This window comes from Falco rusticolus, chromosome 4, assembly GCF_015220075.1.
Source record: "Falco rusticolus isolate bFalRus1 chromosome 4, bFalRus1.pri, whole genome shotgun sequence".
Lineage (NCBI taxonomy): Eukaryota > Metazoa > Chordata > Aves > Falconiformes > Falconidae > Falco > Falco rusticolus.
The window spans coordinates 19,569,981-19,585,496 of record NC_051190.1 but is presented as its reverse complement, the minus strand read 5'-3'; the positions used below and the strand labels follow the sequence as shown (position 1 = coordinate 19,585,496).

General features: G+C 47.5%; 1 protein-coding gene across 1 annotated transcript in view; it reads left to right on the top strand.

Annotated features, from left to right (window-relative positions):
* Window positions 1-708: 708 nt before the first annotated feature.
* Window positions 709-15,516, top strand: part of LOC119147169 (RING1 and YY1 binding protein) — a 46,933-nt gene continuing 32,125 nt past the window's right edge. Inside the window, exons 1-2 of the mRNA XM_037385808.1 lie at window positions 709-925; window positions 1,848-1,973. Of these exons, the coding sequence (XP_037241705.1) occupies window positions 894-925; window positions 1,848-1,973 (158 nt within the window). The 5' untranslated portion in view covers window positions 709-893. The remainder of the gene's footprint in view (window positions 926-1,847; window positions 1,974-15,516) is intronic.

Here is a 15,516-nt window from a genome sequence, read left to right as displayed (position 1 = left end):
CCAGACACAAAGCAGAAAGGATGTCGGCAAAGGCGGCAGCCGAGGTGCTGGCGCTGGCACGGGGAGCCCGTGCCCCAGGACCGGGCAGCAGCAGGAGTTGGCCGCCGGCTGCCCAGCCCTACCGGGTAACTTCCAGCGCAGCCCGGCGGGGCGAGGCAGGCTGCGGCCGCCCTTCCCCTCACGGAGCGGGCCTGCCGCACCCCCGTGCCCCGCTGACCGCCGCCGGTACCTGCCGCCCCTCCCGCCGCCCGGAGCCCGCTCCCGCCTCGCGGGCAGGACGGGGCCGCCCGGCCGCGCTCTCCCCTCACGGGCTCCCGCCCCGCAGCAGGCCCGGCGGCGGCCTCAGCCCCGCTCCCCCGGGGCCGGGCAAGGCGACGAGCGAGCCCTCCGCGGGGGAAGGGGCGGGAAAGGAAGGGGCCACCCGCCACCGCCGGCAGAGAGGAGCCAGCCCTCCCGCCGCGACGGGGTGCCGGTGCGGGGGGCAGCGCCCGCGGCGCTGAGGAGGGGGCGGGAGGCGGCCCGCGGGGGCTCCCGGCCGGGGGCGGGGGCGGGGCCCGGCGGGGAGGCGGCGCGGCGCGGGGGGCGCTCCCCGCTCTCCTCCCCGCCAGGGCCGGCGGCGGGGCCGCCCCCATTGGCCGCGGCGCGGCGGAGAGCTCCGCCCGCCGGAGCGGCGCGGCGCGGGGAGGGAGAGGAGGGAGGAGGAGGAGGAGGAGGAGGAGGAGGGAGAGGGAGGGCGCCGGGCTGCGCTGCGCTGCTAGTCTGGAGCGGAGCCTGGCAGCGGCAGGAGCGGCGGCGCGGGGGTGAGGAGCAGCCGGAGCCTGCTGGACGGAGGCACCCCGTCCCCCTCCCCCTCGCCTCTTTCTTTGTGCGCAGGGCAGGGGCGGCCCCGATCCATGGTCATGGGCGACAAGAAGAGCCCGACCAGGTGAGCGGGGGCGCGGGGGGCGCGGGGGCGGGCGGGGAGAGGCACCTAAGATGGAGGGAGCGCGGCGGGGGCCGCCCCTGCCCCTCTGCCCCGGCGGCGGCGGGCCCGGCTCGGCGCTGGCGCGGCGGGAGGGGATGGCGGTGGGTAGGCCCCTGGCTGGTAGTTGCGTGCGTGTGCTCCGCCGCGGGGGAAGGGGGGCCGCGGCGGCGAGGGGCTCCTAAGATGGAGGGAGTGCGCGGGGAGGGGGGCGGCGTGCCCGCGCCGCCCCGCCAGGTACGCGGGGGGCCGGGGCGGGGGGGCTGCGGGCGGGCAGGGAGGGAGGGAGGCAGGCTCCTAAGATGGAGGGAGCGTGGAAGGGCAGGAGGAGGAGGAGTGCCGGTGTCTCCCTGCCCGCCGCCGGTGCCAGGGCTGGTCTGGTGAGAGAGCAGCCATGGCGGCTCCGCTCGCTCGCACTCCCGCTCCGCGCACTCGCTGCTCCCAGACAAAGGGAGGTTTAACAAGGTGGAGGAGGGAACGCGCCTCCCAGCCTTCAAACTCTCCCACCCACCCTCCCTCCCTCCCTCCGGGGGCGGGGGGCGGCCCTCGCCGCGGTGCGGGGGGCGCCGGGGGACGCGGCCGGCCCGGCCCGGCTGGGTTCGGCCCGGCCCGGCCCGCTGGGCCCTCCCGCGGCGCGGGGCCGGGGGCGGAGCGCGGCGCAGCACCTCGCCGGGTGCCGGCCCCGGTAGGTGTTTGTCGGCCGTTCCCGGGCGCGGGGGGAGCGCGGCGGGCAGAGCGGGGCGCCGGGCTTGGGGGCTCGGGAACATGGTCTCTCATGTGTGTGTTTTCTTTCTCTCCTCCTCTCCCTCCTCCTCCCGCCGCCTCTCTCCTCCTCCCCAAACACACACGTACACACACGCTTCCCCTCGCCCTCCCCCTCCTCAAGGCCGAAGAGGCAAGCCAAACCTGCAGCCGACGAAGGCTTTTGGGACTGTAGTGTCTGCACCTTCAGGAACAGCGCCGAAGCCTTCAAGTGCAGCATCTGCGATGTCAGGAAAGGCACCTCCACAAGGTACGTCCGCACCTTTCGGCGTGGCTTTCGCCCCACGCTGGGCTGCGCCGACTTGTTGATTTTTTTTTCCCGCTGTTGCCTGGATATTGGCCGGTCGCGTCCCCCCTTCTCCCCGATGCAGTCCCTTCTGTCCCCACTCAAAAGCTTGTGGATTTAAAAAATTCTCTTTTCAAGCGTTTAATTTGAGCTGGAAGACATGTTTCGTGGATGTGGCATGGACCTGAATCTTGTTGTTGTTCTGTGCTTTTTTGTCACTGACGTACAGTGGACCTCCTGGAGATCCGTGGCCAGCCAGAAGAGTTCTGACCCTGATTTGGGGCAGACTGTTTTCTGTGGTTTAGGTGGAGATTTACCGTGTGTTTTCTACAGGGGTAGGAATGGCTGTGGATTAGGGAGTGAGAAAGGAAACGGCTGAAACTAAAGATGCCATGAGAACAACCACCCCCTTCCTGAGATGTTGATCTCTCGGTGTCTGTTGTCATCCAAAAGGAATCGGCTTTGTGCTCGGTGTGGGAATGATGCGGATTTCTGAAAGCTTTAGCTGTCATGTCTCTCTCATTGCCTTGCGCTGAGTAACTGTGGAAGTCTTTTTGAGATGGTGAGGCTGATGTACAGTAATTAAGTTAATTTAAAAAAGAAACAGCCCAAAACCCCAACCCAAAACCTTGCACTTTCCCGGTTCATGGGTTCAGAAAGTTTGTCCTGGAAATATCAGTTGGCACTAGGAGGCGTGGGGTGCTCTGCTTTTTCTTTCTTTTTCTGATTTGTTCTACCATGTTGACTTCTGATTTTGTTCGTATTGTACCTTCCAAATTTGAGTTTCCATTGCTCTGCCCTGCCAAGGAAGTAGTCCATAAGATTTCCATTGTGAGAGGCATCGTTTTCCTCCTTTGAGTGAAGCCATGTATTGCGATGCTCTCATCAGCAGGCTGTTTGCATGACTTGGCTGTCTTGACTTGATTGACAAAGGAGGCGAAAGCGTGTTCGGTTGGTTATTGTTCGCACTGTGCTTTTAGGCGATGTGAAGCGCCTACATTTTTAATGGGGAGCATGCTTTTGGGCCGTGGAAACTGAGTTACAGTAACAGGGTGCTGTAGTGCTTTTACTGTGTGTTTTGTGATGCACATTGGTTACAAAGTATCTCTACGCTTTTTACAAAATAAACGGAGGTGTTGAACTTCAATTTAAATAGTGTAGTTACAGCATTGAATTAAGATCGAACAGCGGTGTTCTGTATGCACCTAGAGCTGATCCTTCATGTTTTGTTCAGTCTGATTTTGTCATGCAACTAAACCTTCACAGCATGCTTGATTTGTGGGTTTCTGTTTCCTTGGCCTCCCCGTGGGCTCAGGTGAAACCTGGATCCTGCAGTTGCCTGGCCTTTTAATTGTGCTGCTACAGTGCGTAGCCTTGCAGTCACAGCAAGTTCTCCCAGCGTCACGTCAAGCCTGTGCTTGGGTGTTTGTAGGAGGAGAGCCTTAATGCAATGTAGGAGCCCACGTGAGTTGTATCTTGTATCAGACTTGATCATTTTCATTTGGCCACCATGCTGATATTTGTTTTGAGAGCAGCAGCTTGCTTTCACATGCCCTTACTTTTTATTTTTTAAAAAAAATTGTGATTTCCAAACTGTTGAGGTAGTAGGATGTTTTGTCTTTTAAAGGGCCATTAAGAGGGATAGCAGTCGATGATTTCAGGTTAAGAGCTGTAGCCTTACTTGCAGATGTGATCCCTTGCTCTAGAACATTGTTCTTCTGTTTAGCTTTTAATGGACCCTTATGAATGGCTTCTAATTTTAATTCATTTAATTCATCAGCTTTCTATTCATTTTTGCTGCTTTTAAAATGGCTTTTGTTTGTAGAATTTGAGAAAGTATTTAAAATATTCAATGGACCATCATGCCTTCTTGCATATTTATATAATTTATGAATAAATATAACCGAAAGCAGGAGTGATTGAACGTTGTGAGGGAGTGTGTATGTTGATAAGACCTGGGAGGTCAGAGTTCTTTGTTGTGGTATTGCTTTTGAGTGTTACAGTATGTGACGTGCGAGTTGATGCTGGGGAAATTCTTCAGAATTTTTTAAAACAAATGACTGATGTAAAGATACTTAATGAGTTATGATTGATAACGTATTGCATGAAATATAAGGTGTCTGATGTGCTTGACTTTTTAAAGTTGCAATTTGACAAGTTGGTGACACTTTTCCACATTTAAAGCTGCCTTGCCTTCTTTAAGGCTTACTTCAGTAACACTTATCGGAAATTTATCAAACTCAATTTTTAAAAAGACTTAGCAAAGTAGTGAAAGACAGGCATCATAGACATGGTGAGGCAACTGGTTTTTGTCAAATTGTGTGCAACTACAGTATGGCCAGCTTTTTTACTAAGATCTGGTATGACCTACTTTCCGCCCCCCCCCTGCACGGTTAAGCCACTAATTTGATGTAGAATTTGCTTTGGCTGATAAATATTCTCTGATTTGGTAATTAGTTAGGACGTTAGCTAATTCTCACCGTGTGTATACTTTTTTCAGACTCAATGTAGTCTGTTGGTGTGTGGGAGGGGTGGCTGGCAGCAGTTCTAAGTTTTACTTTCTCAGATCCAGCTATCCCTTTTCCCTAGGATCTCATAAAAGGAGCTTCAAACAGTGAGTTTTAGAACTGTCCTGCCAAGTCCAAATTGCTGTAGATGCTAAACAGTTAAATTGCACCTGAATACTTTTTCAAGGGGCTGTTTATAAATATTTCAGTTGCACTTTTAAATAAAAATGAGGTCAAATCCATCTCAAGAGTATTGGGAGTTGTCGTGCAAAGATTACATTAAACCTGTAGTACTTAGTTGAATACTGGATTTGTTACAGTATGTCACTAACTCCCTTTCCTCAACTTTATCTTGCTGTTTTATGGCTAAACTTTATTATGCTCTATTTGGGCAAGTATGGTGAGTTTTTCTACATTTTTTTCTTCTGTGAGGATCATGGCAAAGCTATAAGCTATGTTCAATACAACATTGAGATGAGTGAGACAATGATTTAACTGGCTTATCTTGGGAGTGAGCAATGGTAACGTGTTTGCTGGGGTGTACAATATATTTTTGTTTTCTTTTGTATTGGTGTAATGGCACAGGGAACTGGTGCTGGCCATCGCTTCCACTTGTGTCATGCGGCTCTTCTGGTGGTTTACTCTGGTGTAGCCCCAGCAGCTCCAGCACACAGGAGAAGGCTCGAATGAAAACTTCTGCTGGGAAGTTTGCTCCACGGATGCATGTTCCCTTCCAGTATCCATTGCTTCTTCAAATGTGGAATGAAAGTTTACTTTGGATTTCCTAGGAATATGAGGGCAGAATTTGGCCTCGTATTTCCCTTTATGGGGAGCTGTATGTTCCTATTTGAGGGTAGGTGATGGAGCTCTGTGTTTCCATTTGTTTTTTCTTAATGGTGTTCTTGCTTCTCTTCCGCTTCAGTTCTCTGATGGTTTATGTATGTTGTGTTCCTGTGTACATGTCTTCTTGTAGCTTCCTTTCTCCTCCCAGGTGTGACCACACAGAGTGTTTCTGCATGGGGTTGCATTCACGCATCACTGTGAAGAATATCTACCCTCTCCCTCTGATTTTCTGAAGCTTTCCTTCTGGATAAATAGGGAAGCAGTGCAATGTGGTGGAGCTTCTCTGGTGTTAATTTTGCTTTAACTTTAGGATAAATGCTTTCTTGTCCGAACTTCACATCCTGTATCATGAATGTGCCTTGATTACAGAGAAGTGCACTAAAAAAAAGTCAGTGGAAGATGAGAGCGCAACAACTGGGTGTCTGACATGCAAATTAACAAAACAATGGGATTATTTAGTATAAAATTAACAAGTTGTAGTGTGTATGTCCTCTGCAAGACACACATTTAATAAGGTTTTGTTCTATTTGTTGCTAGTACTTGTGTGCCTGAAATGCATGGTTTGGAGTTTGCATCAAGTGGTTTGAACCTGTGTTTCGTTGTGGAGTGCTCAAGGAGTGTATGTCAGTAGTGCTTCACACTTTTGCCATTATTTTTGAGAGGCGGCCAAGCTGAGACTGTTCAAAATGATTTTAATTTTCTCTTGTGTGGAACAGGTGTCTTGGATAGATACTGGCCTTTGTTCCCATTCAGTTCTCCAGAAAATTCCTTTGCATGTTTGCGGGATCTAAGCAAGCGCCGTGAAGGATGTAAACTACTGTCCATGTCACCATTGAAAAGTATTCTCTTGTTCTGTTCTGCGTCCAGGCTGGGCTGACCAGAATAGACACCAGATAGTCCTGCTATTCCTGGAATGAGGAATCAGGCTGATGATCATGACCTCCATACAACTAATATATGCCCTGCTTATTCACCATGTATTTGCAGGACTGTTCTTCTAAAAACACTTGCTTTGGTGTGTAGCTGTGGTGTAGGTTGGAAGCAAAGTGGTTTCATTAAATTCTTTCAAGTTAAATAGCTTTCACCTGCATTAAGGTGGGTTTTATTTAGTGTCATAGCTGGCCTTCAAGTGGGTTATTTTGTATAAAAATGGAGTATGTGACTCGTTTGGGAAAAGCTGTTGTGGAAGGGATGTTTGTGCCTTTACTATAGATTATTTATCTTACTAATTGGCCATTTAGCTGTATGGTTAAATCATCCCTATTCTCCCTGAAGTTAAATGGCAGTTGGATCAGGTGGAGCAAAGCATGGTCGGTACCAGCCTGGAGTTGTGCCAGTGCTCTGTGGGGCCATCCAGGGTTGTGTCCCCTCTGGGGCTGCTTTGTTGGTGATGGATGGGAACAGGTAATTCTGCCTGAGTAGTTCTGAGTGCCGGAATGCACGATGCCTATTTGCAAAATGTTTGCCCACGTGCAAGGGGGTTCTTGAGAGCTCTTTTGTCTTGTTTATCAGCACTGTCTGAAAGTAATTAGCTGTTACTTTCTGAATTTGTAGATGAGGAGTACTTCTGTTAGGTCTGGCAAACCCACCAGGAGCTAAGGACAGGAGGAGCCTTTTGCAAACCTAGCATTTTGCAAGCAGTCAATGATGATGGTTTGCAGCAAGCCCTGAATTCTGGGGTTGTGGTTTGATGATACGCTAAGTTTGACTTCATGACCCATATTGCTGGACCCCAGGTGTCTCAGCCACGTGGCTTGGAGTATTGATCCGTTATAAACTGACTACTGGTACAGATTTGTGCTATGCTTACTTTTTTAACTAGCATAGACCGTGAGACTTGATCTAAGCAGATGAAGCTGCTCAGCTTCAGATCAGCTATTATCTATCATCCTGGTGCAAGCTAACCCTGGGAGAAGATATGCGTCTTGCACTTTGGCTGTTTGAAAGAAATAGAGTTGTGTCCTGATTAGCTCTTTCCTGGTCTTTGGCATTAACGATCTCATTACCATCGCCCCAGGATTTTCCCCAGTCTCAGCACTTCTGGGAAATCATTCACAGCAGGGAGGATCCTCGGTATTGACATGCAGGACCAATGCAATGTGCCTTTGCTATGATTGTCAGATTTGGGTACCTGGAATGCTGTAGGTGACAAACCCAGTAGGTAGTGCAGTGGCTGCTGTGACTCACTTTGCTTTACCACTTTTTGTTCCTGAAGGTCCTGTTAAGGGATGATAGCTATACCTGTTTTGATGCTTTTTTGTTAGGGAAAAAAAAGATCTTTTTGTTAAAATAAATACTAAAATCTTTAATGCGGATAAAGTGTGTTATAATTTTTTTATGTAGATTACCCGTTTGAGTTAAATAATTGTGGGTGGTAGGGTTTAGCATCAATCTCTGATTTCTGTTGGAGACTGTGAAGATCTGATAGATAAACTATGACCGAGCGTGTTAATCTATTGCTGATAATATGCAGCATGGATATTATTAATTTTTCCCTTCCTCCATGGACTTCTTTTCTGGGAGACGAGAATCTAAATCAAAGTATGTATGTGTGTGTAGGAGGAGAGGGCATGCAACTTTTTTTATTCCTGTAAGCAGACGACGTGGCCACTGGGATGCTGACCCATTGCTCTCAGCTGGTCCTCGTGGGGAACTGGTAGGCAGAGGAATGCGGAGCAACCTTCTCTGCGTGCCTTTCTTAATTGCCCTGATTGTTTCATGTTTCCATCAGCTGGCTGCAGAGGGGCTGCTGCATCTGCACAGTTGGCATGGGTATTTGCACCCTGATGTGGCTTGTCTAGTAAGTGGAACCTCGCATGAACTGGAAATAAGGAAGTGTTGCCTGGAGTAATAATAGTTGAGAGGAGGGAAGTGATGGATGCAAAGCGTGCTTCTCTGTGGCCACCCTTAGCTCCTGTGGGATCTTGCCTGACTGTCCTGTGCTGCACCTTCGTGTTCCTCGGCAGCTTGTAGTGCTGTGGGGCTCTGTTTTGGCCAAACTGTTTGGTCCCTGAAAAAATGCACAGGACCCAAGACCCATGCGAAGTGAAAGAAGTCAAGAAATGTGCTGTGGGCTAGGTGCATTGTTTTGGCTGGCTATATCCAGCTTTTGTGCTGTAGCTTGGACACGCCTGCCGTAACTCCAGGCTACTTCGCTGCTGGTCATGAATCGGGTGTCCCTTGTACTCCAGCTGCTATGAGACTTGCTTTGTGTTAGCAATGTGAATTAAATGGCTTTGCTGTTGGTAGGGTCACTGTTCCTTGCTGCGGTGTGGCTGCTTTTCTTCCTACTCTGTTGGGCTTGAATGTGCAGACAGGTCCTTCCAGGGCCCCTTGGTGAGAAACACAGAAGTTCACAGCACTTCTGGGGAGTCCTGCCCATGTGCAGGAACATGGCAGCAGGGCGGGAGATGCAGCTTGCAGAGTGCCCCTGCATTAGGTGAAGGATGTGCTCTGCTTGTCCTTTAATATGTGTATCTCTCCTTGTCTGCGTAGTTCTTCTTACGAGGAAACCCACTGACCTATTTTGTGGGATTTCGGGTGGTTCTGTAGGTTAGTGGGTTCCAGTCCCGCAATGTAGGTCACTCACGAGGTGCGTTAAGAGTTTCATAACGTGTAGCTCTGACCTGAAATAAGATTCATACAAACTCTGGCTGTGGCTGCAGCTGTACTTTACGTCTCGCCTTGCACTGGCTGCCTTCTTCACAAGGTAAAAGGAGAAATCTGGACATTTCCAGAGGGAAGAGGCCTTACAGGAGGGTTTGTGAGTATTTATGTAACTGTGCGTGTTTCAGACAGGTAAGGGCAAGTTATCATGATTGCCACTTCATGTTTGTTAAGGACATGGCAAAAAAGCAGACCAGGAACACTGAGTAACCTGTACATGCTACCCTAAGCAGATGTCCAGGATTACACGATACCACGGAAATAATGTGGAAATGCCTCCATTACATTTATGTAAGTTCCTTTTACAGCTGACATATGCTAAGTACATTGATTGTCTCTTTGTGCAGACAGATTTTCTTTACATCAACCAGAGCTCCTTTCATGCTTTTCTGGTACATCTGGAGGTACAACCAAATCTTTAACATTGTTCTTCCCATAAGCCAGCTATTAATTAGGAGCATGTTCTTTGTAGCAGAGTGCTAATTGGTTCATCAACAAATTCACTGCCTGTTAAACATGGGGAAAGTCTGACTGGCTCAAATATAAATGAGAGGAAAAAGCATTGCATCACTTCTTGCTGGCCTGGTGGGTTTTGTTTGATTGTTCAGTAACTTGGTATCTTCAGAGTCAGGTGAATCTCAACTGCTTCCTAGAAAAAACAAAATGAACTGGCTAAAACTGGTCGTTGTTCGATAGTGTTTTATGATTGGATTGCTGCCTGCGTTTCTGAAAGTTGAAAGTGCACCTACAGACAATCTTCTATTAAGTAATATTGGGAATGCATGAGAAAAAGGGGTTGTGTAGGTATCTAAAGTATGGATCGTAAAACCAGGAGACCTGATGTTGAACCATATGTGGTCTTATTTGAGACACTGGCCTGGGATTGTGGAGTAACCTCCTATGCTACAAGGGTGACATTACTAAAAATTTGTAATTATGTTTTTTACCGCACAAGCAGAAATCTTGTAATAGTCAAATTGATTTTAACCTTCTGACTGATAAACATTTTGAAGCATACATTTTATGGCAATTTGCGGAGAGCTGAAATGTTCCATATTTAAGTAAGCACAGTGTATGCTTTATGTCAGTTGCCATATGGAGGTGCAAATTTCCAGAGACTATATTTACAATTTGCATAGGGATATGGACATGGTGACATGGACAGTGGGATTGAGTGCACCCTCAGCACGTTTGCTGATGACACCAAGCAGTGCAGCGCTGGAGGGAAGGGATGCCATCCAGGGGGACCTTGGCAGGCTGGAGAGGTGGGCCTGTGTGAACCTCATGAAGTTCAACAAGGCCAAGTGCAAGGTCCTGCATGTGGGTCTGAGCAATCCCAAGCACAAATAGAGGCTGGGTGGAGAATGGATTGAGAGCAGCCCTGAGGAGAAGCACTTGGGGGTGTTGGTTGATGAGAAGCTTGATGTGTACTTGCAGCCCAGACAGTGAACTGTACCCTGGGTCGCATCAAAAGCAGTGTGAAAAGCAGTCGAGGGAGGTGATTCTCCCCCTCTACTCTGTTCTTGTGAGACACCCCCCCACACCCACCCCCGAGTATTGCATCCAGCTCTGGGCCCCCCAGCCTAAGAAGGACATGGACCTGTTGGAGTGAGTCCAGAGGAGGCCATGAAGATGCTCAGAGGGCAGGAGCACCTCTCCGATGAAGACAGGCTGAGGGAGTTGGGATGGTTCAGCCTGGAGAAGAGAAGGCTCCGAGGAGACCTTATAGTGGCCTTTCAGTACTTAAAGGGGGCTTATAAGAAAGATGGGGACAGACTTTTTAGTAGGGCCTGTAGTGACAGGACAAGGGGTGACGGTTTTAAACTAAAAGAGGCGAGATTTAGATTAGGTGTTACGAAGAATTCTTCACTGTGAGGGGGGTGAGGTGCTGGCACAGGCTGCCCAGAGCAGCTGTGGGTGCCCCATCCCTGGAGGTGTTCAAGGCCAGGTTGGACGGGGCTTGGAGCAACCTGGGCTGGTGGAAGGTGTTCTTGTCCACAGTGCGGGAGGTTGGAATTAGATGGTCCTTTCCAACCCAAACCGTTCTGTGCTTCTGTGTTCAGGAAACTTTAGTTTGAGGATCTTACCAGTTTGGTTGTCTTTAAATAAAGTGGAAGCAAAAGAAGTCAGTTTTGGGTTCTGTTTTGGGGCTAAATGAGGAATAAATATTTAGATTTGTTTTCTCAAGAAATTGTTCTTTGGGATTTCAGAGTTATGATGGATTGCTTGTAGCGTGCAGAGGTGCTAAGTGAGACAAAGTATCTTGCCTGAGATAAAGCTGCCGCCTTTAGATTTATGTTGTTGAGTAGACAGACGTGATACTGATAAGAATCTGAAATATTTTTCCCTGGAATAAATTATTTTTGTGTGCATGGAACTATGTCCAGGTAAATCATGTGCGATTTAATATGGTCCAACTGGCGAGCTGGACAGAGGATATGGAAGTACTATGGTTTGGTAGTTTCAGTGATACAAAATGGGTTAGAATGTTACCTGATGAGTAATTGACCATGGGTTGTCCTCTGTGCTCCTGTCCCAAATGTGCAGCATTTTTTAAATTATAAAGGTAGTTCTTAATTCGTTTACTTTTAATTCTTTTATTATCTATGTACTAAATAAATGGAAAGACGTGTTTTCTTTCACTTCTGTTTGCAGGTATAAATGGGGATAGTATGATGTTAGTGTGATTTGAGCCTGTGTAAGAGCCTGGAATTCACCCTTAGCTAGCTTAATATCCTCAAGTTGCCATTTTTAAATCTGTACGATTGTATTCACTGTGTCTGTGTTAATTTGATCAGGAAATTTATGTCTATGGTAGGTGTTTCATTCCTTTGTTAAAAATGCCTAGATTAGCAGAAGGACATAAATCTTACTTGTCATGGTTGTACAAAGCATGCATATATGTTCAGGTTGTTGGAAATGTGTGTTTCTGCTGAAACATTTGGCTCTAATTATGTATCTTGGAACTCTTATTCTGAAAGTGCTTCACTGTTTTTTTCGGAAGTGGTACTGAGCACTTTCTCTTCCCAAGATGAGATTTCAGTAAGAGAGGCAATACATTGATGGATGATGGCCCTGTGATGGAGTCAATCAGCCAGTACAGTCATTTGTCTCCTGGGGATACAGGGTAGAGCACATCATTAGCAGCAGAAGGGGAGGTTTTCCTCTGTCATGCTAATAGGGTGAGGAAGCTCTGGCTGGTGCCTGTTTGCTGCTATTGCTCCGTTATTACAGGTGCCTTATGGAGAAACAAAACCGTTTTCATTTGTTATCTGTAACAGTCATGGGTGTGGATCAATTTAGCAAAAATATTTAATAAGGTCTAGGAAATGTTTCCAATTCAGCATAGTATTAGCAATTCATAAACCTGTATCACGTAAAACTGCTTGTCATAAAAATGATTAATTATTGGGGGGGGGGGGGCAGTTATGTGTGTCTTATTGGTTTTTACATGCAAGTAGATTGGCTTGTGTAGAAAGACTGGCAGTCTGCCCAATGCCAGTGTGGGATTCGAAGGACAGTGTGGTGTCTTAATCAGAGAAGTGTTGAAAGTTAAGCTTGGTGGGCCGGAGAAGTTACTCTATAGCAATCTGACAGCATGGGGTTTCTGTTAAAGCAAAAGGCAAAGCATGTGGTAGCCACGGCGGGTGGCTTGTCCTAGGACGGCTGTGGGTGGTGTGCTGTTGTGGGGGCAGCGGTAATGAGTTAGCTTAAAGGTAGCTTGGTATGCACCAGCTTTGACCAGGGAGTGGTGAGTTAACTTGCAAGCAACTGTTCCTCGATGGCTGCTTTGTTCCGGGCTGGTGCCCTCCTCAGAGGTGCGTAGCGGTGGTCCCATCGGGACCAGATGGGGCTTTCCCTGGGGTGGGCAGGAGCACTCCTGTTACGGAATACAGGGCTGCAAACCTCACGTGGTTAATTCCCACGTGACACACATGGAACTGTAATGCTGGCGAAGAGCATTATCTTGGATGGCTGCTGGGTGTTTCTGTGTACCTGGCGACTATGCTTCGAGCAGGGGGCCTCGAGCTGGGACACTGCTTGTTGCAGGGATTTGTTTCCCCCCTTTTAACTTGCTGTGACTCTGGACAGTTAGGTAAAGCTACGCGCGAGTTACCGGTCTGTAAAGCAAATGCAGTAAGAAGTCCCTACCATACATGGCTTATAGGAGGTAAAGTTAATTCTTGGAAGGTGCTTTGAAGTTCTGAAATGTCTTCTCAAAAACTGCAGGTGAAGTCAGACTTAAAAAGCAATGCTTCTCTTCCTTTCTCTGAACTGTAGAGGTAATCACTTAAGAGCAAAGGCAGCAAGAAAGCAAATGATGTTACATCTGCTGGAATGGTGTGGTGGGTAGACTTTGTACACTTTGTTTCACCATTATGTGCAGCGATGTCTTTGCTCCTAAAAGCACTTGGAGGAATGGCACAGCTGTGTGCTGTATGGGTACTAAAGACATGGGATTGTTAGAGTTGCACAATTTTACATGTGGGTTAGCAGAGTGAGGAACATACTTAATCATGGGTGTGGGAATACAGCACCCTGGCAGCAATTAAGAGTCGTTAATTAGAAGTACTTATTGCAGGATATGACTCAAGTTAGTTGTAAGTTGCTTAACTTCTGAGGTCAGGAGGATCTAATGCATCCGAGACAAGTGTTATTAGTGTCCATGGGACTGCGGGACTATCCACAGGGACAGTCTGTAATACCAGAGCTCAGACTGTGAAATTTTGAGGTTCATTAAATGACTTGTTGACAGTGACAGTTTTGCAAGCTGGGACCACACATTTGCATTCAGAAGTTTAGAGCTACGAAGGGTTCATTAAGGCTTCTAGGTTGCATTGTCTGGGAATGTGCAATTGTGTGCTGGGAATTCACGCTGCTGTGCCGAGAGTCACTACTATTCAACCAGCATGCAAAGAAGTGAGAAGTGAAACTTTTTCATAAACAAAAGCTTCCCTGTCTGTATGAAAAGGATGACTTTTTTTTCCAATTACAAATTAACCTATTGATACAGAAATCACCAGTGCACAGGGTGGTGGAACATCATGCCTGTATTGCTGCATACCTACTCTGTAAATGCATGGGAGAGCATACCTTCGTGTTCAGCATATGTATTTATGATGTAAAACGTGAGGACAGTCTCACCGCTTGTACCTGGAAGAAGCATTTACTGCTGCCAATGGCCAGGCGTGTCAAGCCAGTAATGGGAAAAGATCCGTAATAAGGTACCTGTTACAGTTTTGTGCCAGTTCTCAGGGTTTTTCCAAATGTGCAGGGAAGGTAAAGGATAACACTTAGCAGTAGTTTGGTTTTCTTTCCATCTCTTTTGTTTTACTCTTCTTGTCTCTTTTTTGTGTTGTAAGCCAGACTGACTTTCCCACTGGCACTCTGAATTCAAAGCTATGAAATTGTACAGCTGTGTACTACAGTTATTTGTTTTTTAAAGCCTGTCACAAGCATGAGTGGTTTGGGTTTTGTTTGGTGGTCGTGTGTCCGCCCCCCCCCCCCCCCCCCCCCCCCCCCCCCGGCATATAGTGTAAGGAACAGGTTTACTTAGTCACAGGTGTGGGAATATGGACGCTGTGCTAGGAAATTAGTTTAATAACAGTTGATTGCTTTATTTCTGAGTGTGCTAGCATTTGCAAATCTCTCTTGGCTTGACAGATAGTTGATGCTTGTGGAGAATGTGACCTTTTGCTCTTTGCATTGCTTTTTCTGAATCATGTCCAGAGGCTGCAGAAGTCAGTGAAGCAGTTGGTGGTCAGCTGCAAGGGTTGGATCAGGCCTCTGAGACTGATGCATCGAGAAGAAAAGGAATAAGTTGACATGAAACTTAACATGGTTATCTTTTGTGATCTTGCTTTGTTCCAAGACTTTTTTTTCCTAGGGAGATGTTATTGATAGATAAAAAAGAATTGAGAAATGAGTTGTATGAAGACCTAAATGAGACTTGGGAGAAACTTAGTGTGTGTCCATGTAAGCAGGGGACTACTCAGGCCACTTGTTGCTCAGTTGTCCTGGAGCCTCTGAAGCTTAAACAAAGCCTGAGACTGAGAAAACTTTGGATCTGTTTGTTTTTTTGGGTTGGTTTGGTTTTTTTTTCCAAAGTAAGTGTCATAGATCATGACCAAACTTTTTTTGTTTTTAAGCAGAAAGAAACAAAACACCCAGAAGGTCGCAACATATTAACCAAATTTTGCAGGGCTATAGTTCTCAATGTGGCTTGTCTAAAATTTAGCCTTTTTACTGCTAGCTATATAAAAATCTTAATTTTGATGTTAGCGTACATATAATGCTAGTTCTCGTATACCTGTTGCTCACTTGGATCAAAAAGATTATGTTTCTTCTCCATAGAGTTGTATTCGTGCCTTTACTTATATAGCTGGCAGATTATTATTAGTAGGTAAGACAGTCGATTATCAGTGGCTTGCTGCTTTTCCTCCTGCTCTAGTTCAGAGTATTATCGTTAACAGCTTTTAAAGGAAGGTTCT